The sequence below is a fragment of the Hirundo rustica genome, chromosome 12 (assembly GCF_015227805.2).
Source record: "Hirundo rustica isolate bHirRus1 chromosome 12, bHirRus1.pri.v3, whole genome shotgun sequence".
In the NCBI taxonomy this organism is placed as follows: Eukaryota; Metazoa; Chordata; class Aves; order Passeriformes; family Hirundinidae; genus Hirundo; species Hirundo rustica.
Genome location: NC_053461.1, coordinates 8,869,309 through 8,892,286, shown reverse-complemented (window position 1 = coordinate 8,892,286; position 22,978 = coordinate 8,869,309). Strand labels below are relative to the sequence as shown.

The following is a 22,978-nucleotide window of genomic DNA, read 5'->3' as shown; positions in this document are numbered from 1 at the left end:
CTCATGTTATAGGGCTACCCCTGGTCCTACCTTGTCACCCTTCAGGCCAGGGGCCCCTTGTATACCCTAAAAGAAAGCAGAAAGGTGAGCAAGCCACGGGAGGAAAGCAATGCCAGACACCCTGCAAAACATCACTGAGAGTCCCACTTCGGTACTGGACACTGCAGCAACACCCTGCCTCAGCGGCCAGGGAGGTGCCGGCTGGGTCCCTGTCAGGCTGTCTGAGACAGCGGGGAAGGCAGGGCAGAGCCTACAGCCCCAGGAATATTGTGGCACCATACTCACAGCTGGCCCTGGGGGCCCTACAGGTCCCGGTGGTCCAGTAGTGCCATCCCTGCCTGGAAAGCCGATCAAACCCTGGCAGAGAAAAAGCAGGGAATGCCCAGGGGCTGTGGCTGGGAAGCAATGAGGCTTGCAGGGATGTCAATGACACTGCACAAGGGTCCAGGGTTTCCAGGACCAGTGATGCCACGTTCTGGTTGTAGGCTTTACCCTCTCTCCTGGGGGACCTGGAGGGCCAGGTGGTCCATTGTCCCCTCTCAGGCCTGGCTGTCCTGGCATCCCAGCAATCCCTGCTAAGCCTGGGGGTCCTGGTAATCCTGGCAAGCCAGTATCACCCTGAAGTAGGGAAGTAAAAGATGAGGCCCACAAAAACATCTCCTCAGGAGTGTGTTTTTCCCTCAGCCATCCAAGCTAGAGCATCACTGGGACATTAGGAACATGATCAGAGCCAGGGTGACATAGGGACAGGAGTTACCTTCAAACCTGGAGGCCCATCCTGTCCTGGTGGTCCCCGTGCACCGACACCCAGTGATCCCTGCAAGGTGGCAGAGAGTATGGGGCACATCACCTGGCTGGTGGGCACAGGGGTGCCAGGGTCACCATGCAATCCAGAGCATCCCCCAGGGTGAGGGATCCCCCCAGGGGCAGGGGACACGTACCTTCTCCCCTTTGGCTCCAGAGGATCCCTTGGCTCCCTGTGAAGACACCAAGCCCCCACGAAGACCTGGGCGGTAGGGGGCAGGGGCATAGATCCCAGCCCCCACCAGCATCCACTGTCCCCAGTATCCACTCACCACCCCCATATGCCTCCTACTCACATCTTCCCCAGGATCTCCTGGCTCTCCAAACCTTCCTGGCTCCCCCTGGCAGGGAAAAATAAGGAAAAAGCAGATGTGTTGGGATTATGAACTGGGGAAGCAGCTGCAGCTGAATCCCCACACTGTGGCCAAACAGCAAGGGAACTAGGGACCACAAAACCCCCACCCAACCTATCCCCAGGGCAACACTTACCTTCTCACCCTTGGGGCCTGGCAAGCCTCGGTCACCCTTGGAGCCCTGTCAGGACCCGCAGTGTTAGGGGAGAGGGCAACCACAGGGCTGGCTTGCCGCTCAGAAGTCAAGGGTGATGGGATAAGATGAGGTTAATGGTAGGGAAAGGTTAATGAGGGGAGATGAGGGCAGTGGGAATGTCAAGGTTTACGGGATGACTTACAGGCTTTCCCAGCAGCACACCCTCCAGCAGCACCGGCTCACCCTGCAGGGGACACACAGGTGCTCAGATGTGTCCACTGTGGATGCCAGTGTCCAGAAGACCCTTGCCCACCCCAGCCCTCACACCCTGGCTCCTTACCTTCTCTCCCTTGGCTCCAGGGGGGCCAGCAATGGCCTGGGGCAGAGGACAGAGTGGGCAGATGAGCAGGGCTGCACCATCCCCCTCATCCTGGCCAGGAACACTGGACAAGGCAGCTCTGCACTCACCTGCCCTGGAGCTCCAGCATCCCCTCGCTCTCCCTTGGGACCAGCAGGCCCCAAAGGTCCCGGTAAGCCCTGGCACAAGTGGTACAGCCCTTAGCCTTAGCTGCAAACAACGCAGGCTGTGCTGAGTGGGGGTCCCCCTGGGATGGGGCAGGGTAAGCATCAACGTACCATCTTCCCAGGCATTCCTGCCTGACCGTCCTTCCCTGGCACACCATCCCTGCCTGGCACACCCGGCTTCCCGCTCTCCCCCTGCAGGCAGTAAGAGTAGGGGTGGGGTGTGGGGGTCCTACAGTCCCCTCAGACAGCCCCAAGCACCCACACTGATGGCTGCTAGTTCTGGGGGGCAAGACACTCACCACTTGTCCCGGCAGCCCAGGGACACCCGGTGGGCCCTGCAACAGAGACATGAGCAGAAATCAAGCAGCATCCCAGGCACAAGGAGCAGCCAAAGGGCCATTTTAGGGTGTTGCAAATACCTACCCCTGGGCCAGGGGGGCCAAGGGGTCCTGGCAGGCCCATGTTGCCCTGGGGGCCAGGCAAGCCCTACAATGGAAACAGCCACATCAGAGAGGGGATGGCACAGCCAGAACTTTGGCTGCCCCTGTGAGAAGGTGTGTTGGGGTGGGACTGGCTGATTTTGGGGAGGCTGGATGGTTTGGGGCAGCCAGGTGGGTACTGGCAGGGAGGGTATGAGTACTCACACGGATGCTGGAGCCAGGTTCCCCTGGATCACCCTGTGAAGAACATCAGCCTGCATCAGCCTGACCACCCCAACCAACCAGCTACTTTGGTCACAGGCAGATCTTCATACCTGGATCCAGGAGGGAGTCCAGCCCAAATGTCCCTCCCTCCAGCCCAAAACTTCCTGAAATGTGGTCCTCCCTCCAGTCCTTAAATCTGGCAATGCACCATTTTCCCTCTGCCAGGCTGGACATGGCAATGCCGATGCAGATGCTAATGCTGCTGCCTTACCTTGGCACCAGCTGGGCCCTGGGTCCCTGGTGGGCCAGTGCTGCCCTGCAGGGGACAAGGGGAAATTATTGGGATGGTGCTTGCTGGTGGCACAGGACAGGGAGGGGGCAGCAGGACCACTCAGTCCCAGCACTGCCACCCCACCTTCGCTCCCTTGGGGAATGCCCACCCTGGCTGACATTGCTCTTGCATGACACTCCCCTGTACATGGTGCAAGGTGGCCCCTTACCTGAGGTCCTGGGGGTCCTGGGTCTCCCTGATTGCCCTGAAGGGAGGAAGAAATGGGATCACTGCAGAAGTGGGTTTTCCCCAGTGGGAGCAGGGGGTGTCCCCAGGGAAAGCAGATCCAGACAGTGCCAGTGGCTCTTCTAAACACCAAGTAAGAAAAGCCTGGACAGGCCCTGCTAAGATGCAGGGGGACAAGGACCCAGCCCCAGCAGGGTGACACCCATGGCTTCACCAAGTATTCACAGCCAGGAGCCCCCAGCTGTGTGCTGATGTGGTGGGGCAGAGGGACACTGGGGGACACACAGACACCTACCGGGCGTCCCAGCACGCCAGGAAAGCCTGGCAAGCCCTACAAAGAACCACATCAGAGTCAGTGGACAAACAGAAACCCACCACCTCCACACAGCCCTGCCTCCCCCCAAGGATGTTCCCCATTCCCAGTGTGTGGTACCCAGCTAGGACACTTAGGAGGGGTAGAAATAGGGAGAGGGCCCTTAAAGCTCTGCAGGCTCTCCATGGGATTATGGGGTAGAAGGAGGTGAATGAGGCATAAATGCTCCTGCTGGTGCTGGTGGTGGCTGGTGTGAGACCACAGGACCTCCCCCAATCCCACCCTGCATCTCTCCACCATGTCACTCACCGGCTTCCCCTCAGGGCCTGCCAGTCCTCTCTCACCCGGGAGACCCTGGAGCAAAGGACGGAGACAGGAATGTGGGTCAGTTGGCAGGCAGGGGTCTGGGGTCAGCATCAGGCAGGAGAACAGTGTGGTACTCACCTGGGCACCATCCCTGCCCTTCTCACCAGGCTCCCCTCGGTCACCCCTCAAGCCAGCTTCACCCTGCAGTAGGGACAGGCACAGGGTCACAGAATAGGCAGGGACCTTCCCATGACCTCCCAGGGCCTGCTGACACCCAAAGAGGGGTGTGCCCAGCAGTGCCCTCACCCAGGGCTTTGCTCCCTTTTGACATTGGAGACTTATAACCTCAGACCTTATCTCCTTTGGGTCCCCGCTCACCCTCAGCTCCTGGCTCACCCTGTGTTGAGGAGAAGAGAGATGCCATCAGCCCTTGCCACCCCTCTGCCCCACCACCATCCTCAGCCCCAGCTCTTGATGTTTCCCCAGCTTGGTTGTCTCAGCTGCCCTTCTCCTTTCAGACCAGCCACACACCTTCGATCCTTTGGGTCCAAAGGGGCCACGTTCGCCTGGGAGTCCCATCAGGCTGCCCTCCACCACGTCCACCTGTGGGCATAGCACAGTCACGGCCAGCACCCAGAGGACCTCAGGAAGGACCCCTAGGGGCAAAGCCCTCCCCAGGCCCCTCTGCCAAGGGACTGGATGTGGCCATTCACCCCCAAAGGGGCAGGCTGGCACCTTGATGATGGTCCCCAGCGACAGCCACCACCTACCTTGGGCCCTGGGGGCCCTGGGGGTCCAGGCAAGCCATCCCTTCCCTGAGAAGGGTAGAGAAATAGGCTGAGCGTCAAAGGGCATGGGAAAGCAGAGCCTTCCCAATACAGCAACTCCTGGCCTCCACAGGGCATCTGCCTGCCCCACAGAGAGTCCTGCATCCCCTCAAGAGGGGCACAACACAAGAGGGGATGGAAGGCACCATGTCTCTATCCCAGCTCACCTGCTCACCTCGGTCACCCTTCTCACCGCGGTCACCCTGTGAAAACACCATGGTGGCTGTCATGGAGCTATCCCCAGGACCCTAGACTAGGTCCCCCAGACTTCACCTCACACCTCCACAACACACTCACCTTTCTCGCCGGACCTCCCGGATTCCCCCAGCTCCCCAGCCCGGCCCGGCACCCCTGGAATGCCTGGCTTGCCAGGCTCTCCTGGCTGCCCAGGCGGGCCCTCGGGACCCCGCTCACCCATGGCCCGGCCCATGGGGCCCTGGGGGCCAGGGGTACCTGGGTCGCCCTTGTCACCTTTGGGTCCTCGCTCGCCAGGGAAGCCTAAGGAGCCCTGCAAAACATAAGCTGCACTGCCAGAGCCAGCCCTGAGGGGGCTGTGAACCCTCCCTGAGCATCCCAGGGCCAAGTCGGCTGCATGAAGCCGCAGCCAGCCCAGAAAGCAGGAGTGGGGCAGAGTGTTGGTGCTTGGCATCGAGCCTGGCTCCACTCACCCTCTCGGCCTGGGGGCCCCCTTTCTCCTGGATCCCCCCCGACTGCCCTTCTGGCCCCGCAGCCGCTCAGACACCAGCAGAAACGAGTCTGAGCTCCCATCATAGGCACCCGTGAGCTCCTTCAGGGATGAAACCTGGGAGGGAGGAGAGAGCCACCAGTCAGGCATAAGTGGAACCCAGCTGCAGCAGCACCCCACAGTCCTGCTAACCCATCCTAAATTGCTCAGATCTCCCCACCACCTCCCATGCTCTCTTCTTGCTGCCATGTGGCAGTAAAAGCCCCAGCCTGAAAGTCAGGAAATACATACCTTGATGCCAAGCGCTTCCAGGCTACGTTCAATGTTCTGCAATAAAAAAGACATTAAAAACAAAGTAGGCTCCCATCATAGAGGCTGTGGACGGTTCTCTGTCCCCCAGGGCTGATGCTGCTGTCCCAGCACAGGAAGTCAGGGTAGGGACTCACCACTGTAGTCCCAGGGTCTCCACGTGCTCCAGGGTTGCCAGGTTGCCCCTAGGTTTACAGTAAAAGAGGGAATCAGAAGATGTACAGAGGTGCAGCAAGAGCAGTGCTCACCCTTAGTAGGTTTCAGAGTTAACACTTTGGTGCTGCGTGGGCTGTGGCTGTGGCTGTGATTGAGGTGCTTGCAGTTTGCCAGGCTCAGTGCTGGGCACTCACCGGCTCCCCTCGCAGTCCAGGCTCCCCTGGGTCCCCCTGAAATACAGCAAATGGATCAAGGGGAGCAGTCAGGCTGCCCAGCACCAACTGCAGCACTAGGGTCCAGCCCTGTCATCTTTGGGGTGGGAACTCCTGCCATGGACTTACTCCCTCTGTCATGTGGTCCCTTCCCCCGACCTTTGCCTTGGGGGACTGGGAGGCAGGTGCACACTTACCTTTGGTCCAGCCATCCCACGGAGGCCTGGGGAGCCCTAGAAGACAATGAAGTGACAATAGCACCCAGCCCCCATGGACAAAGGGCAGTGCCCTGAGGGAGCCATGGATGGGGGTCCTGCCTGCCTCAGAGCAGTCTGGATTCCAGGGTCTAGGGCTGAGTGGCACCATGGGGTCGAGAACTACATACCTGGCCTGGGGGGCCAACCTGCCCTGGGACACCAGGGAGGCCAGGGGGGCCGAGTGGGCCTGGCACACCTCTGTCCCCCTGCTCACCCTTGGCACCACTGTGGCCCTGCCGAGAGAGCATCATTACTCCCAGAATCTGGGACCCAGGTCTGCCCCTGATGGGGCCGTGTACCCAGCACCCCCACATCACACACTCCTCTTTGGGGAGTACTCACCTCTCTCCCAGGTAGTCCTGTATCACCTTTGTCTCCCTAATCAGGAGAGAAAGGTGTTGGAGGGATGCTGCCCCATCCACATGCCCCAAAATGGTTCTCCTGGTCCAGGCAGGGTGGAGATACTGGGCTTGTGGAGATCACATGGGGGCCATGCAAGGACCACACAGGAACTACCTGTGGATCATCTCCTTACCTTTCTCCCATCCTCTCCTGGTGTCCCATCTTCTCCCTGGGAACAAAGGCTGCCTGTCAGTGCCCCACTCAACCATCTCAACATGGGTACAAACCAGAGGCCGGCCCAGAGCATGGGGATTCTTTGCCACATCCTCCTCTTGCCTTATGTTTTACAGGGCTCACTATCCCTCAGCATCCTGGGAGAGCCCCAAAGTCAAGCCCTGTTTCTCCCTACTCACATTCTTGCCGTTCAGGCCAGGTTTGCCATCCTCACCGGGTTTGCCCTGGGCGGAAAAAAAGGCAGTGAGGGAGCCCCCCAGGCTCTCCACCAGCCAGGGGCACCAAAGCCAGGGGTTCCTGGGCGGCACTGGAGCATCAAGATGCATGGAAGGGGGAGCTGGGCACAGGGCAAGCCCCGCCAGATAGATCCAGCTGGGATCCACAGCGGGCATGGGACAGGATGTGTCCCTAGGGTGCAGGGTAGCTGGCACTTACAGGCACACCGGGTGGTCCCAGGGGACCCATCGGGCCAGGTGGTCCCTGCTCCCCATGCCGCCCAGGCAGTCCCTGTAGGGAAAGGGAGATGGTGTGAGCACAAGGCAGCAGGGCACCCATCTGCCACAGCCAGCTCTGGGAGCAGGAAGTGTGACTGGCAGTAGCACTCTTCTGGGGACAGGGGAGGGTCTTGCTGCACTGCCCTGGATCAAGAAGCATGGGACAGGACACTGGTCCCTTGCAAGTTTGATGGCACCAGCAGGAACACAACCTAAATCTGCCCTCTCCAGAGGTACTTACATCCCGGCCAGGATCTCCTTGCTTTCCTGCATCCCCCTGCAGACAACGAGGAGGTGAGGACATTCCCATCCTACTAAAGGCCCCCCCTCCAGAGCATCCACAGCCTGGAGCATCCAGGGGGACAGCTGCTCCCACACCATCATCCCTCTATCCCACATCTCCTACCGGTTGGCACCCAGGCACAGACATTCCCCCCACCTTGGACCACACTCAACCCGCAGCCCAGCAGGCCCTGGGGCCCAGGTTTGCCTTCCAGGCCATTGCGGCCATCCAACCCCTGGTGGGCCACGGTCCCCCTGTAAGAGAGCAGGGCAAGACAATTGGAGCTTTGGGGTGGGATGGGAGTGCTGTGGGGACAACCCTCAGCCCCCAGTCCCCTCACCTTCTCTCCTGGCAGGCCTCGGTCCCCAGGGTCACCCTATGGGGCCAGAAGAGAAGTGAGCACCGTCTCCCATTAACAGGAGATACACAGGGCATGGGTCCCCCGTTCAGACCGCCATGGGAAAGGGGACACTTACCTGTGTGCCAGGGGGGCCACGGGGGCCCTCCACACCCTGCAAGAAAGAGACATGCTCAGCAGTAGGGCATGGGGGGAAAGGAGGGGATCCTGGGTGCTCAGCAGGCAGTCCCTGCACACCAGAACCCCCCAGCTCTCCTGCAGAACATCACCCATCATGCTGTCCCAGTGCCTTTCCACACCAGGGGACCCAGCACCTACCCTCTCTCCAGGCACTCCAGGTGAGCCGGCATCACCCCGGGCACCCTTCGCACCATTCTTGCCTGGGTCCCCCTGCCAGGGAAGGGTACAGTGGTCAGGGGGTACTGTGCTGGACCAAGCCTGCACCAGAGTACACAGTGCTGGTGCTGTGTGGTTTAGGGGTGGGATGAGAGGAAAGGTCTCAAAATAGGAGGCACAGGCTGAAAAAGAGGTGGCTGGGCTCAATGCAGCTCTTACTGGGGGAGTGGGGGCCAGAGTGTGATTGCAGAAGAAAGGCACCAAGCAGCACTGCTGAGCCAGGAGCTAGCTCAGCCACAGTTGGGAACCACAATGCCACCCAGCACAGAGCACAACCTGTGGCCAAAACTGTCCTGAGCCTAAGCTGGGTTGTAAAAGCAGAACTCCCAGAGTGCTGGGTGCTGCCACAGGACCCGTGTGGGGCTGGGGAGCCAGGAGCACACCAGTTCCTTTGACAAGGCCTCCTCCCATCACGGGGCATGAGTGTCAGCCCATATGCCCCCAAGTACCATGTGCCTCTCAGTAGTGGTGCACATCAGCTGCACATGGCAGAGGCTGTTTTGGGCAGGGAGGGCTTGATGAGCAATGATCCCAGTGGCCAGGCAGAGCCCAGAGGACAGCAGAGGGTATCCCACCACCAGCAACCCAAGGACTCATTCATTACCTTCTCACCCTTTCCTCCCACTCCTCCGAGCCCAACATCGACCTGTGGGGCAGAGAGGAGCTGTTCGAGCACATGGGGCTGGAGACCAGCCATGGGCAGGAAAAAGAAGCAGGCAGAACTTACAGTTCGTCCTGGGGGTCCAGGAGGCCCTGAAAAAAGGGTGAAGGAAGCAGATTATGGGAGCTGGTGCAGCCCCAGGGAGGGCACTGCTGGCTTGATGGTGGGGGCCTGTCATCACTCACCGGGTCCCCACGATCACCCTTGCTCCCTGGTGCTCCAGGGCTGCCCTGCAGGAAAGAGGGATGGAGTGAGAAGGGGAGGGAATGGGGGGACCTGTAGGATGTGGGTCCTGTTGGATGGAGGGTACCCTGGGGTAAGGGTGGGTGTGGGGGCAATGAGGTGTGAGGGCTGGTGGGTGTCCATGGAGCAATGGGTAGATACAAAGGGGTGCTCACATTCCTGCCTCCAGGTCCTGGGTCCCCCAAGTCACCCTTCTCTCCGGGGGGGCCACGGTAGCCAGGAAGGCCCTGGGTGGAGGCAACAGGGAAGATGTACATTAGCAGGAGGCACCACCGAGGCTATGGGCCTCTCTCGTGCCCCAAGTGCCCAGAAGCTCTGCACTTAACCCGGGGACCCCTGTCTCAGGTTTGCCAGGCAGGACCTGCTTCGCCCTGTGGGGAAAGAGGGGAAGAGTGGGGGGTAGTAGGAACAGGGGCAGTGGGAAGAAGGGCAGTAGTCTTGGGGACCCTCACTTACCGGGGTGCCTTCATCACCTTTCTCTCCTCGCTCTCCCTGCAGCACAAATCAGTGAGCACCGGCCAGGAGAGAAAAGTGCAAGTCAACCAGCATCCCCCTGCTCCCTGCCAGCCCCCCCTCTCTGAGGGCCACAGTGCCTCATGGCCCCTTGTCCCACACTACCTCCTTGCCTCGCATTCCGATCTGCCCAGGAGTGCCTGCTCGGCCTGGCTCCCCCCTTCTCCCCAGGCTCTCCTGGGTCACCCTAGACAAGAAAAGGGGACAAACAGTCAGGGCAGAATCTGGGCAGCTGGGGAGAGAAGGGGGCACAGCCTGCAGAAAGAGCCCCCTCTAGAGCTGGACAGACAGGCAGATGGATGGACAGATGAATGGAAGGGCAGTGACATTACCTTTGGACCACTCCTGCCTGTGAGGCCAACAATACCCTAGTTGTGTAGAGAGGAAGAGCACATGTCCACTGGGAACCTCAGTGACCCCTTGACAGGGAGGGACCAGGCCCATGAGCTGGTGCCATCAGGGTGCACCCTGACTCACCCCGATCTCCCTGCTCGCCTTTGGGTCCAGCTGGCCCTGGGATGCTCAGGCCAGGGAGGGGACCCTAGATATGAAAGGACATAGCATGAAGCAACAGCACAGGCACCATGAATCTGGGGGAGGGCTGTGCTATGTGCCTTGTGCTTGCTATCCTCAAGGCAGTACTCTCACACGGGCACCTTTATCTCCGTGTGTCACCCTTGGGGCCAGGAGGTCCTTCTGGTCCTGGGAAACCTCTGTCACCCTGAAGCAGAAAATATCAGCACCCCAAACCACCCATTTTTTTCCCCACGACAGCTGTGGACAACCAGGCCTGGGACCAGGATAAGCCCAACTGTGCAATCCCCTTCCCCAGCCCACAGCCATGCCCAGAGGGTGGAGGGCACAGCTGGGCCAGGGTTACCTTCTCTCCAACACCAGCCACACTGGGAGCCTGGAGGGGAAGCAGAGGAGACCATGCTGGGCACTGCCCATGGCTCCCTGTTCTTGGGGCTGGGGCAGGCAGAGGTGGACCTGCTGGGCAGCATCACTCACTGGCTTGCCAGGTGGTCCTGGATCGCCCTGGAGAGAGACAGGTGTCACTGCCAGCCCCTTCCCCAACAGACCCCTGCCACCCCACTGGGACCCCACTTTGCCCTCACCTTCTCCCCCCGGGGGCCTGCCGGTCCTGGAGTTCCCTATGACAAGATTAGAGACCTCAGGGGATTGGCAGTACCTGGGAACATGCACCCAGGGCACGGCAGCTCCTGGCTCCACACCACCACACCTACTACCCTGACTCACCTCTCTGCCTGATGGCCCTGGGAGCCCTGGGGCTCCCATCTCACCCTGCAGGAGAGGAGGAAGAGGAAGGTGTGTGGGTATCCTGCACCCTTGACAGGGTGGCTGCTCCAGGGCAGAGTAGGCATCACTCCACCGTGCCAGTTGCCCCAGCGCACCTACCTTCTCACCCTCTGGGCCTGGCACACCACGCTCTCCCTGCAGAGCAAAGCAGAGGAGGGTTTCAGGGAGCCTTCCTCCCTCTTCATCACACTGCCCCCACCCCACACACTGCACCAGAGCTATTCACAATTCAGTCCTGAATCCCATCCAAGACCACTGGGTTGTGACAGCAATCCCCAAGCACAGCCACCACCAAGTATCAGGGACACCAGGACCAGCCAATGCTGGTCTGCTTTGATACCATCTCACCTTCTTGCCCGTCTCTCCCAGCTCGCCTGGTGCCCCACGGTCCCCCTTGTATAAGAGAAACACAGGGTCAGGGGCATCAGTACCTTTAGGGGACATCCTGGGTCCTGGTACAGAACCCAGAACCCTTTTCGCCCTGCCAAAGGCATGGTAAGAGTGTCCCTTCAGTCCACGCACCACTCACCTTCCTGCCCTGCTCCCCCGGCAGTCCCTGAGGACCCTGCAAAGGAGAATGAAGATGTTGTCACCTTTGGTGTGACAAGGCAAATGCCCAGGATGTCCAAAGCAGGAGCCCTCAAGTGTTCCCTTGGGGACTGGCTCTTGGCATGGCCAGCTCCTGCCTGCCTTACCTTCTCTCAGGAAACTCACCCTGTCTCCTGGGTCCCCAGGGCGGCCAGGTGACCCTGGGAAACCTTCTATGCCATCACCCTAGGGATTTGGAAAGGCAATAGCCATGTTCATGACATGGGAATGCCCATGAGACGGGAATTCCCACTGGAGAATGGTGTGAGGTCCAGCTCCAGTGGGGAGCATTCTTGCCACCTTCTTACCTTCTCTCCCTTCAGGCCAGGGGGCCCAGCAGGTCCCCGAGGCCAGGGTCCCCAGGTAGGCCCTGCAAGAGAGAAAATCTCAGCCCCTGGGGATGCAACTCAGCCCTGGGCACACATAGCCATTGCAGCCCTGATCCCCCTCTGGTAATCCTCTTGGCCCAGGGGCTCGACTCACTGGGGGGTCCAGGATTCCCTCGAGGTACTGTCCCATCAATGAATCCAGGAGGGCCCTGCAGAGAGAAGGGTCAGCTCCTGTGTGGTTGCCCTGAGGGCTCAATCCTCCCTAGCACCTTGAGGGGCTGCAGTGCCCTTGGACACTCAAGGGACCTCCATCCAGTAGGGCAGAGGAGTCAGGGAAATGCACAGCAACTCACCCTTTCCCCTTGGTCACCCTTTTCTCCCTGCAAGAGCAAAAAAAGCAAATAAGGGCAGTTCTGGGCTGTTCCCATGCCCTCTTTGAATAGAAGAGGAACATGCTGGTTAGAGCCCATCATCAGTGGCATTAGGGTATGTGCATGCCATGTGCCTCTCTCCACACTGCCCAGTGCCAGCAACAGCTCAGGCATGTGCATATGTGTGCAGGCACAGCTGGTGGAGGACACAACCCATTAGCAGGGACAGGAAGAGTCTATGGGGGAGCAGCTCCAAGGAGCTGGCTGCTCCCCCACACATCCCCCAGCCATTCCCATGCAGCATCGGAGGGATGTACCTTCACAAACTCTCCTGGAGGTCCTGGTAGCCCCATGGGTCCAAGGGGACCAGGCGAACCTGGATCACCAAGGGTCCCCGTGGGCCAGGGATCCCAGGTAAGCCGGGATTGCCCTGGAGGACAGAGGTACTCCATCAGCTGAGGCTGTGGCTTGGGCTGGGGTGCTGGCAGAGACCCCTTCCCATTTGTATTCCCACACCTACCGGTACACCTGGCTCCCCTTTCTGGCCTGGTAGTCCCTGTTCTCTATCTGTGATCACCCTGGGCTCTCCCTGCATGAGGAGGAGGATGAAAAATCAGTGACTACACGTGTCCTGTTGTGGCCACAGTGCCACAAGGCCAGGAGTCTGACAGGGAGATTGGGAGACCCTGGGGCCAGGAGATGCCAGGCAGAAAGATGTGCCCACCAGGGTCCCCAGTGCTCCCCAGGGACCCCTGTGGGTCAGCTCCCTGTCCATCACCTACCGGTTCACCTTTCTCTCCCTTTGGGCCAGTAAGTCCCATGGGTCCCCGTGTCCCCTGGGATGGAAAGATGAGAATGAGAGGGGATGCTGCATGTGAGAAGGGTTGGTGAGGGCTGGGGCCATACTCACAGGATGCCCTCGAGGACCAGGGATGCCCTAGAAAACAACAGCTCAGGAGGTGAATATGTCCCTACCAGCTAGGGAAGTGAGGATGGCATGAGATGGAATGAGGTGGCATGACATGGCATGGCATGGCCAGCCAAAGCAAGGGTAGACAGTATACTTTGCCTGAGATACACACACATGAGACAGCAATGACCCTGCCAGCAGGTGAGACTCCCCCAGCATAGGGAACAGGGAAGCAGAGGCTGGCTCAGGGAGCAGGCAAGGTGATGGGAAGAGCCCATTGTGTAGCAGTCAAGCAAGAGACACCCTTACTCACTGGCTGCCCAGGTGATCCAGGATTCCCAGGGCGCCCAGGGCTTCCTGGCATCCCATTGGCTCCAGGAAATCCCTGTAGGACAGAGGAGTATCATGCCAGCATCTGGTGTACCCCAGCACTGCCAGACCTCTTCAGCACTCTAGGCAGTGCTGGTCCCAGCACTGGGAGCTCAGGGTAGCCCCAAGGCAGAGCTGGGTTTCAGGGTGCCTTTCCCCTGTGTGCTGAGCTGGGGTGGTGAGGATGCAGTGTGGAGATGGACTGGGGTTTTTCAGCGAGATTTCCCCTCCAGCACAGGTGTAGAGACCGAAGGGACAGGGGCAAGTGAGAGGCTCCATGGAACCAGGTCACTGTGTCCAGGGATCCTGGCGTGCCTAGGTGAGGGGCCAGAGGTACTCACCCTGTCCCCCTTCTTGCCCAGACTCTTGGCACTCTCTCCTGATGGACCCTGTGGCCCTGGTGGTCCTGGAGGGCCAGTAAGCCCATGGTGACCCTGGAGACAAAGTGGAAAGGACAGCCTGGATGGCAGGTGGTGGTCGAGAAGTGTTGCCTGTCTACCCCCTGTAGCAAGGGCTGGACATGTCCTTGCCCCACATCCACCCACTGGCAGGACAAAGGGACAAGGGAACATGAGGACATGGGGACCATGACACTGCCCTCTCCAAGGCCCTCTTATGCCCCCCTCCATCAGGTTATTACCGGCTGACCAGGGAGACCTGGTGGTCCCATACGTCCTTGCAGCCCCTGCAGAGACAAAGCCAGTAGTGAGCATCCCCTGTGAGCTGATGTTAGCATGGTTTGGGAGATGCAAACCCCCCAGAGCCACCAGCTGGTGGGCGGGATGTCACCAAAGCACTCACTGCCCTCACCGCGGTCTCCTTTCTCGCCCTGCAAGGGGACAGATGGAAGGGTTAGGGGCTGGCACCCTTGTACTTAACTCCCCAGCTGGGCTTCTGCTGTCGGCAGCTAGGGGTCCCTGACCCATGCTGAGTGCCTGTGGCACAGCACAGCACAGCATAGCAAAGCTTCGAAGCTCACCTTGGGGCACTGCACAGTGCAGGGCTTTGGCTTCAGCACTGGCTGGCAAGAAAAGACAAGCTTGTGTGAACCCAGGGAAAGGAGACCCCCTGGCTTACATGGGGCTGCTCCCCCTCCACACCCCCCAAGGCACTATAAGCCCTTACCATGGTGGAGATGATGGTGCAGAGGTCATCAATGAGCTCTCCCTCCAGCTCTGCCAGGTTGCTGCCATGGTAGATGTACCGTTGGTCCTCAGTGGTGACCATGCGCCGGAGCTGCTCCCGGTCTGCCCCCTCCATGCCCACTGCCAGCACCTGGACCCCTGAGCCAAGAGCACCCTCAGCATCCCACAGAAGTCCTTGCGCACCCTGATGAGACCCCATTCATCCTCACCCCCAGCCTTGACATCCCTGGCCACAGTGATGGCATCATCCCCAGAAGGGGTGTCAGCCAGAACCACCAGCACTGCTGGTACCCCAGGACGGCGCCCTGCACCAGGACTCAGCAGGTAGGTCCTGGCAAAGGTGATGGCTGCCCCTAGAGTGGGAGAAGGAAGAAGGGACAGTCAGCAGGATCGTGGAAACCACTGCCCCAGCTCCTAGTGCTGCCCCTCACCCGATGGCATTGCCGCTGGGCTCCTCATAGCGCATGGTACGGATCTGTTCCAGCACAGTTGGCAGGTCACTGGAGCGGTTCAGGAGCAAGCCAGGGTAGGCTGCGGTAGCTGTATGTGGCCAGGGCCACCTGCAAGGGTGCAGGGGAGCAGTGGGAAAATTGGTCCACCCATCCCCCCTTGCGCACACCCAGCGCTGTGGCAGCAGCCTACCTGTGTGCCCTCAGGGCCCAGGCGCCCCAGGGCAGACACAGTGTTGGAGAGTAGGGTGCGGACAGCACTGGCACTAGAGGAGCTGTTGCGGGGTGCCATGTACTAGAAAAGACCACGTCACCCAAGGGCATCCCTGCAGACTGCAGACCAGGAAGGGATGAAGCCACCACCAGAGTGGAAACAAACACAGCCCATTCCTGCAGTGACCCCACAGTACCTGTGCGCTCACTGACAAACACCTCGGCACCTGGTGCACTCCCCAGGAGTGGGCGGAGGGTGAAGGTGTAGTGCTGGCCCAGGCGCAGCCCAGAGACCTGCTGGGAGCTGACAGTGCTGGGCAACGTCCGCTCCTTCTCCCCACCAGCTGCCACACAGGGGACAGTCAGAGGGATTAGCAAGCCTGTGCAGGGATGCTGCCTGCTATCCTCGGGCCACTCACTCGTCTCACCCTCCGGGAGGGCTCCAGGAGAGGACATAGCCGAGGCACCATGGACTGGGGTCCAGGCAAGAGTCAACGAATCTCTCTGCACCTCTGTCACCCGCAGGCTGGTGATGTGGCTTGGGGCAGCTACCAAGGGGGAGGAAAGGGTGTCCCAGCTTCCTGGATGGGTGGGCAGCCCCCAACCCGCACCCTCCCAAGCCCAATGCTGGGACAGTCCAGTCCTTAGGTCCCCCTCTGGGCTCAAGCCATGTGTCAGGGGGCTCATGCTGCCTTGGCCCCAGGCAGTTCCTTACTGGTGATGGCAGTGATGGTGGCTGGCTCACTCTCTCGGCTGCCAGACAGGCTGGTGATGCTGATATGGTAGCGCCGGCCTGGTTCCAGTCCCGACAGATCATAAGATCTGCTGAAGGTGGCTGGGAGCTGCTGGCTATGCTGGGGCCCTCCCTGGCAGGGGCAGAGAGGGTGAGGGGGTGCAGGTGGGGGATGGGCAGGGATGCAGGAGTGCCAGCCAGCTGTGCTTACCTTCAGCCAGGCGCCAGAACAGGCGGTATCCGGTGCTGCCAGCCACTGGCAGCCAGGTCAGGCGCAGGGTGGTGCTCTGAGGCCTCGGTCACCTGGAAGCCACTGACAGGGTGTAGGGGGACTGTCTCTGCTGTGGAGCAGAGGGGGCAGGCGTTAGTGGCAGGAGTGCTCAGTGCCACCCTGGGGTGATGCCTCCTTCCCAAGCACTCACGGGTTGTGACGACAACAGAGACAGGATTGCCTTCCCGGTTGCCAATTAGTGCTGTCACCTTCACAGTGTAGGAGACGCCTCCCTCCAGATTGGGGATGTTCAAAGGAGTTGATGTGGCCAGGAACTTGCTGGCTATTCTCTGAACTCCCTGCCAAGGGACTGTGGCATCAGACCCCCCACCCTTCTGCCCTCATGGCCTGCCCCCATCCCTGTTCCACAGTACCATCCCTGCGGCTCCACACCACATTGTAGGCAGTAGCTTCCGGCACACCGACCCAAGTGACACGGGCAACATTGCTCCTGGATGCCTGCACCTCCAGCTGGGTCACCTTCCCCACCTGCTCCGGCACTGTGACAACCAAGAGGGCCACTGTCACCCAGGTTCACAGCAAACAGCACCAGACAGCACTGTCAGGAAGGGGTTTACCTCACCTATCCGTCCCGTGGCTAGTGACAGGGCTGCCCTCACGGCCATCCACAATGGCTGAGACACCAACAGTGTAGACAGTGTTGGTGTGCAGCCCTCGATGGTGAAAGAGGTGGGGTCAGCAGGGAGGAGGCGTGATTTCTTCAGCCCTAAGAGATGTCTGGGATAGGAAGGGCTCCAGCACTGCTGCCACAGCATCCCATGGTCCATACACTCACCATCACTGCCTTGCCATGTCAGCAGGTAGCCCCAGCACCTGGTAGTCCTCGCCAGGTGACCCGCAGCTGGCTGGGACCAGCCTCCATCACCTGCAGCTCCGAAATGCTGCCCACCTCTGGATACTCTGCACCACCCCACAGCACCACAGCATCACCTTGGGGAGTCCAAAGGGACCCCACAGCCAAGCTGCCACCCCAAGGGGTTGCAGTGGGATAGAGGACAGATGCATGCCAAAGTGGGAACACACAGTACCAGAACTTCTGGCACCAAACCCTGAGGTGGACTTACTGAGGCGGATGGTGAGCATAGCAGCATTGCCCTCCTGACTGCCTGCTAGTGCCGAGACACGCACCAGGTAGGTGATACCCTCCTGGAGGTCACCAAGCTCCAGGCCCGTCTGGCTGCCTGGGATGTGCCTTGTCCTCTCCGTGCCATCTGCCAAGAGCAGGGCAGTGCAGTCACTCAGTGTCAGCTGGTCAGGATCCCCCCCAGGTGCCACCTGTGCCCCGGCCCACAGACTCACCCTGGTTGTTGCGGACAATCACTTTGTACTCTGTTGCACCAGGGATACCAGTCCAGCTCAGCTGTACCCGCCTGCCCGATTCCTCAACAAGCCGCAGGTCTGACACAGCAGCCACAGGTGCCTCCATGCCTGTAAGGGGACATGTGAGGCACAGCTGGAGTGGCACAGCCTGGTCAGCATGGCCTCCATATTCATCCTGGGCTGTGACCAGACAGCTAAGGGGTCTCATGGCCAAGGTATTCCTCAGGCTGAGCAATGCCCAGTGGGACAATCCATTCATGCCAAGGCTTGGAACAGTGGGGGATGACTCAGGGGATCCACAGCAGCACTCACTTGTCTGAAAGGTGGTGACAGGGGTGGCCACCTCCCCACTATCATAGAGTGTGTAGAGGGTGATGCGGTACTTAGTGCCTGGCTTCAGCCCCATTAGCTGGTAAGTATTGGTGCTGCTGGGGAGAGACACCGTTCTGTAGGGCTCTGGTCCTGCAGGAAAGGAAGGATCACAGCCAGCTGCTGGCATGGAGGGCCCACAGGGACAACAGGCACCCTGAGCCCACCTGTGGCGCTCTTCCACTCCAGACGGTAGCCATGAGCATCACGGGCACGGGTCCAGAGCACCCGGATGGATGTGGGGCCCAGGATATTGGTCTGCAGCGTCTGGTCTGTACCTGCCTCTGCAAGAGGGACACCATGGGCCAGGGGTACCTTGTGGCCACTCTGCTGCCAGCCCACCCAGCCCATGTGTCCGGTCCCTGCACATGGCAAGGATAGGGGCTTTGAGAGCTGGTCCCTGCCTCCTCCCATGCACAGGCAGCAGGATGGCATCACCTCTACCCAACACCTACCTGTCCTCTGCCACACAGTGGCTGTGGGGGCCCTCCAGCTGCCTGAAGAGTGGGGCCACTGTCACCACATAGTCAGTGTTGGGCTGCAGCCCTACCAATGCATGTGACATCTGCCTGGCATCCAGGTCACCCTGTTCCTGTCCTGCCCTGTGGAGCCAGTGCAGCAGTCCTTTGGGGAGTTTCAGGTAGCAGGTGCCACCAGCTTCCTCCTGTCCTTCCTCACAGGGGCCACAAGCAGAAAGGCCACAAGCTCTGGGAGAGACACCTACCTGTGCGGGTTGCCCAGGAGAGCCGGTAGCCAGTAGCACCATCAACAGAGTGCCAGGCCAGCAGCATGCTCTGTGATGAGACGTTGTGGGCAGTCAAGTGCTGCACGCCCACCAGGTGCCCTGTGGAAGTGAGGTGACTGTCCATCTCCCACACGAGGATGGGGCAGGGGGCAGTGGGAAGCACCTTCACCTGCAAACCACTGTCTCCAGGAAGCCCTTGCCCCTGCTCATGGATGCTAACCACATTGAGCTCATGGAGTGCAGCCCACACTCAGACAGCTCCTTCAGTGCACCAAACTCATGCAAAATGGAGCTCAAATGTACTCCTCTTAATGTCTTAAATACTTTCTGCGAGTTAAGACTGCCTTGGGCAGCTGAAGGAATTAGTTTGCCAAAATCTGATGCTTGCAAACATGTTGCCCTGGGGCCTCACCCCCTCTCCTACCCAGAGATTCTTTCCAACAGCCTCTGCCCTGGTGGAAACTACACTTTACTCCCACAGAGCACTGTACTCAAACCCTGCATTTTTTCAGTCAACATTTTTTACGTCATGGGAGGAAAGCTCTGGTGAAAACACTCCCGGAAGGCTGCAAAGGAAATTGGGAGCACACAGTGCTGCATCCTGTCCTGGGAGCAACTTCTGGGGCTGCATCCCCATTCCACCCCCACAGGCAGCAGTGGGCCAGGCAGCCTCATCCCAATGGGGCACAGTGATTGGAGGGGGCATCCCTGTGCTGGGAACCCACTCCTAACCCTGGCTGGGCCCAAGGCTGGGCCCAGTACTTACGTGTCCGAGTGGTGAGGGTGGCAGGGACAGTGGGCTGCTGTGGCATAAACGGGGCCGGAGCATCACCCACATACTCAGTGTCAGGCTTGCAGGTTGCTGAGTGTGGCTGACTGTGCACTGGCCCGTCAGGCTCTTCTCCCTTTGAGGTTCTCCTGTAGGGATGTGGAGGGGCACAAGGACATGGCACACACTAGACCCAGCAGGGAAGAGGTGTCTGTGGGCCTGCACCCTGCCCTAAGGATGCCAGTCAGCGCCAGGTGGCTGGGACCTGGGCCAGGGCAGGGGCACTCCCTGGAGTGCCTGAGGCCAGGGTGGGGCTGCCATGTGTGTGGCTCCAGCCGGGTCCCTGGCTGGGAGAGGGGTCTGCTGCCTGGCCCCCATGTGGAGCAGCCATGGGAGCACAGGCCAGGCGCCCAGCCATTGTGCACACCCAAGCACACACACTGAGCCTTGCGCATGAAGCCTCCGGGTGTAGGAATACACAGGCTGCGTCTATGCCTCTGCACACACACACCCCCCACACTCAGGGCACACATGCCGGAGAAGGTGGGTGCGTACACACCCACAGCACACTGGACATTAACTCTCATCCACACCTCCCTCTGCCCAGGAGACTGCACAAAGGCAGGGTACTGAGGCAGCACCAACCCTCGCAGGGACATCCCCTCACCTTGCACAGCATAGCTGAGGCTGTAGCCCTGGGGGGGCTCAGGGCCAGGCCGCCAGGCCAACCGCAGAAAGGTTGGTCCTGTCTCCACCACGTGAAAATCCACTGTTGAGCCAGCATGGCTTTCTGGAGGCATGCAGAGGCAGAGATGAGTCCCCAGCCACATGTGCTGTGGGCACCCAATGCCAACACTCACCCCTGTCCTTATAGACATGGACACTCACGGGTTCTTGCTCGGCCAGACACTGACTCGCCGATGCTGTTGGTGTACTGGGCGGTGACAGTGACCAGGTACTCTGTCCCAACATGCAGTCCCCATAGCACAGTGCTTGTCTCCTGTGGCCCCACGCTCACCTGGGCAGGAACAATGTCACCCCCGCATCTTCCCCAGGTCACACATGGAGGCACCAGGAACCCCCAGGAACTCTGAGCAGTCAGGTGGGGGCACTCACCTCCTGCCTCTCTGCCATGATCGGCTGCCCTAGCCCTGTCAGTGGCACGTACTGCACCCGATAGCCAGTGATGGGACCACTGGCTGCCCTCCAGCGGATCCGTAGATGGTTGAGGCTCTGCTCCGGGATCTCCAGGTTGGAGGGGCCAGTGTGGCCTGGCCCATCTGTGGGGTAGTACAGCGGCTGTTGGCACCACAGTGCATGAAGCAGAGGAGAGATCTTGCTGGGGCAGCAGATGTGTGCCCAATGGGATGGGATAGCCAGGAGGTTATTTTGGGGGTGGGATGGATGCCAAGGGTGCACTGTCTGGCACCCAGCAATGTCAGCACCTGTGCCCCTCAGGGGAGAGGATGGGGGCCCATACCCAGCAGGCGCAGGGTGCCCCCAGCACTTGTGCACACCCTGTGTGTCATCAGTGGCACCAGCGTGTCCAGCAGCTTGAAATCACCAATGTAGAAGAAGAAGGCATCTGTAGGCATTGAGGCCACACGGATCAGCTCCTTGTGGTCAGCATTCTTAATACCTGGGACAAAGGGAGATGATGGGTGAGGGAGGAACCTGAACCAAGCAGAAGACTCTTTCATGTAGTGCAGAAGCCTCACTCACCCACAGCAAAGACCTTGATGCCCTGGTTCTTCAGCTTCGCTGCTGGCCCCTCGGCATCATCCTGGGACTTGCCATCCGTAATGAGAATGCAGATCTGCAAAGCCAAGAAAGAACTGTGAGATCCAGCATGGGGCCCACGGACCTGACACTTCACCCCATGTTGCCAGGGCCACTGCTCTGCACATACCTGGGGGACACCAGGTTGGCGCTGTGTGGGGCCAAAGAAGTTGTCAGCAATGTAGCGGAAGCCAGCACCGGTACGGGTGTTGCCACCCTTGTAACTCAGCTGCTGTATGGCCCTCCGGACACTTGTGCCATCAGTATGCCGGGAGAATGGGAACTCTACCCTGGGGAGTGCAGGAGGACACTGTCACTTCCCAGCCCTGCCACCCTGCACCTCACATGCCCCCTCCCTTGGGCTCACCGTGGGTCATCACTGTACTGCACCATGGCAAAGCGCACTGCCTTCTCACCCATTGCCTGCACAAAGGCCCCCACCAGCTTGTCCATGAAGGTACGGACAGCACGGAAGTTGTTCCTTCCGATGCTGGATGAGCCATCCACCAGGAACACGATGTCAGCCTCCAGCACATCCTCACACACTGCTGCGGAGCAGTAACAGCACTCAGGGGACAGACTGGTACTGTGGCACACTGGTACTGAAGCCCTCTTATTGTCCCACCCACCATGTGCACCGAGTGCTCAGCACCCACCTTGGATCCTCTTCTGTGCCATGGCAGCTGGTGGACCCAGGAGCACCGGGAGCACAGACAGAAGCAGGAGTTGGCTCCTCATCGTGGAAGCCTGCAGGACAGGATGCTGCCACTACAGTCTCACACCAGTCCCAAGCCTTAGGGACAGCAGTTCGGGAAGTTTCCAGCACCACCCGTGCCAGAACACCTGGCAGCGTTGAGAGGGCAAGGTGCCAGTACCCTCCCAGGCACCCCACGGTGCAGGGAGAGTCCTGCTTCGGGCCGGGGCAGGCGGGCAGCAGCTGGCCCGTGAACAGCCGGTGGGGCTGTCCACGGTGCAGGGGATACGGGGAGCGACAGCCCGGGTTCTGCCTCGGCCACCCCACGCCTGCCCCATGCCACGGCATCGGCAGCGGCGCACCCCGGCCGCTGCTGCACCTGGCCCCCCGTCCCAGGGGCTCCTCCCGCCCCCGAAAGGTGCTCCGGGGCAGCGGGGAGCCAGAGCGGGCAGCCCTGCTTGCCAGCCCCCCCGCCCCGACGCTTCCACGCACGCGGCGGCGAAGGGCACCTGGCCCGATGCCCCCACGATGGGTACGCTGGGTCCCAGCCCAAGCATAGCCCGGCCCAGGCGGTGCAAGCCCCGCCGCGGGAGGGTGGGCGAGTGCCCACAGGTGCCCGCGCGGAGGCTCGGTCCTGCCCGGCAGCGCTTCCCATTCGCGGTGGGACCCCCGCCACAGCTCCACGCTCACCCACCGCCCCAGAGGGACCGCTCCGTCTCGCACCGCTCCAAGCCGCTCCGTGCCGAGAGCAGGCGGTGCCGGCGCGCACCGGCCCCCGCCGCTCCCGCCCCTTTATGGAGGGCGGCCCGGAGCACGGTCCCGGAGGGAGCGGAGCGGCGCGGCCCCCGCCCAGCCCGGCCTCCCAAAGGGCTTTTCCCACCCGCTCCCCTGAGAGGGGAGGAAGGAAAGAAAGCAGCTCCTCAGGCTCTTCCCGCTCGAGCGTCACCCGGGGCTGCCCCGCGGCTGCACGACGCTCAGCGGCTCCGGAATGGGAATGAAGCAGGAGAGGGCTGGA

General features: G+C 60.5%; 1 protein-coding gene across 1 annotated transcript in view; it reads right to left on the bottom strand.

Annotated features, from left to right (window-relative positions):
- Positions 1–22,715, bottom strand: part of COL7A1 (collagen type VII alpha 1 chain) — a 29,747-nt gene extending 7,032 nt beyond the window's left edge. Inside the window, 83 exon segments of the mRNA XM_058422259.1 lie at positions 31–66; positions 286–357; positions 493–618; positions 758–817; positions 942–977; positions 1,101–1,145; positions 1,294–1,338; positions 1,496–1,537; positions 1,634–1,669; positions 1,762–1,830; positions 1,930–2,010; positions 2,118–2,153; positions 2,242–2,304; positions 2,463–2,495; positions 2,734–2,778; positions 2,963–2,998; positions 3,275–3,310; positions 3,602–3,646; positions 3,737–3,799; positions 3,951–3,995; positions 4,130–4,201; positions 4,369–4,413; positions 4,593–4,628; positions 4,706–4,952; positions 5,094–5,227; positions 5,402–5,437; positions 5,557–5,604; positions 5,770–5,805; positions 5,985–6,020; positions 6,173–6,277; positions 6,387–6,422; positions 6,580–6,615; positions 6,800–6,844; positions 7,056–7,127; positions 7,356–7,391; positions 7,571–7,593; positions 7,596–7,632; positions 7,634–7,651; positions 7,738–7,773; positions 7,874–7,909; positions 8,074–8,145; positions 8,756–8,797; positions 8,879–8,905; positions 8,998–9,042; positions 9,211–9,282; positions 9,382–9,391; positions 9,512–9,547; positions 9,682–9,755; positions 11,237–11,281; positions 11,418–11,453; positions 12,159–12,185; positions 12,697–12,765; positions 13,797–13,861; positions 14,266–14,284; positions 14,435–14,476; positions 14,581–14,738; positions 14,810–14,953; positions 15,045–15,140; positions 15,460–15,606; positions 15,691–15,810; positions 15,978–16,124; positions 16,207–16,276; positions 16,278–16,336; positions 16,418–16,514; positions 16,516–16,565; positions 16,641–16,766; positions 16,850–16,993; positions 17,352–17,498; positions 17,587–17,715; positions 17,920–18,069; positions 18,144–18,260; positions 18,432–18,473; positions 18,701–18,770; positions 19,488–19,639; positions 20,158–20,280; positions 20,379–20,508; positions 20,607–20,770; positions 20,971–21,129; positions 21,213–21,306; positions 21,400–21,559; positions 21,637–21,817; positions 21,926–22,016; positions 22,658–22,715. Of these exon segments, the coding sequence (XP_058278242.1) occupies positions 31–66; positions 286–357; positions 493–618; positions 758–817; positions 942–977; positions 1,101–1,145; positions 1,294–1,338; positions 1,496–1,537; positions 1,634–1,669; positions 1,762–1,830; positions 1,930–2,010; positions 2,118–2,153; positions 2,242–2,304; positions 2,463–2,495; positions 2,734–2,778; positions 2,963–2,998; positions 3,275–3,310; positions 3,602–3,646; positions 3,737–3,799; positions 3,951–3,995; positions 4,130–4,201; positions 4,369–4,413; positions 4,593–4,628; positions 4,706–4,952; positions 5,094–5,227; positions 5,402–5,437; positions 5,557–5,604; positions 5,770–5,805; positions 5,985–6,020; positions 6,173–6,277; positions 6,387–6,422; positions 6,580–6,615; positions 6,800–6,844; positions 7,056–7,127; positions 7,356–7,391; positions 7,571–7,593; positions 7,596–7,632; positions 7,634–7,651; positions 7,738–7,773; positions 7,874–7,909; positions 8,074–8,145; positions 8,756–8,797; positions 8,879–8,905; positions 8,998–9,042; positions 9,211–9,282; positions 9,382–9,391; positions 9,512–9,547; positions 9,682–9,755; positions 11,237–11,281; positions 11,418–11,453; positions 12,159–12,185; positions 12,697–12,765; positions 13,797–13,861; positions 14,266–14,284; positions 14,435–14,476; positions 14,581–14,738; positions 14,810–14,953; positions 15,045–15,140; positions 15,460–15,606; positions 15,691–15,810; positions 15,978–16,124; positions 16,207–16,276; positions 16,278–16,336; positions 16,418–16,514; positions 16,516–16,565; positions 16,641–16,766; positions 16,850–16,993; positions 17,352–17,498; positions 17,587–17,715; positions 17,920–18,069; positions 18,144–18,260; positions 18,432–18,473; positions 18,701–18,770; positions 19,488–19,639; positions 20,158–20,280; positions 20,379–20,508; positions 20,607–20,770; positions 20,971–21,129; positions 21,213–21,306; positions 21,400–21,559; positions 21,637–21,817; positions 21,926–22,007 (6,159 nt within the window). The 5' untranslated portion in view covers positions 22,008–22,016; positions 22,658–22,715.
- Between the last annotated feature and the right edge of the window lie 263 nt (positions 22,716–22,978).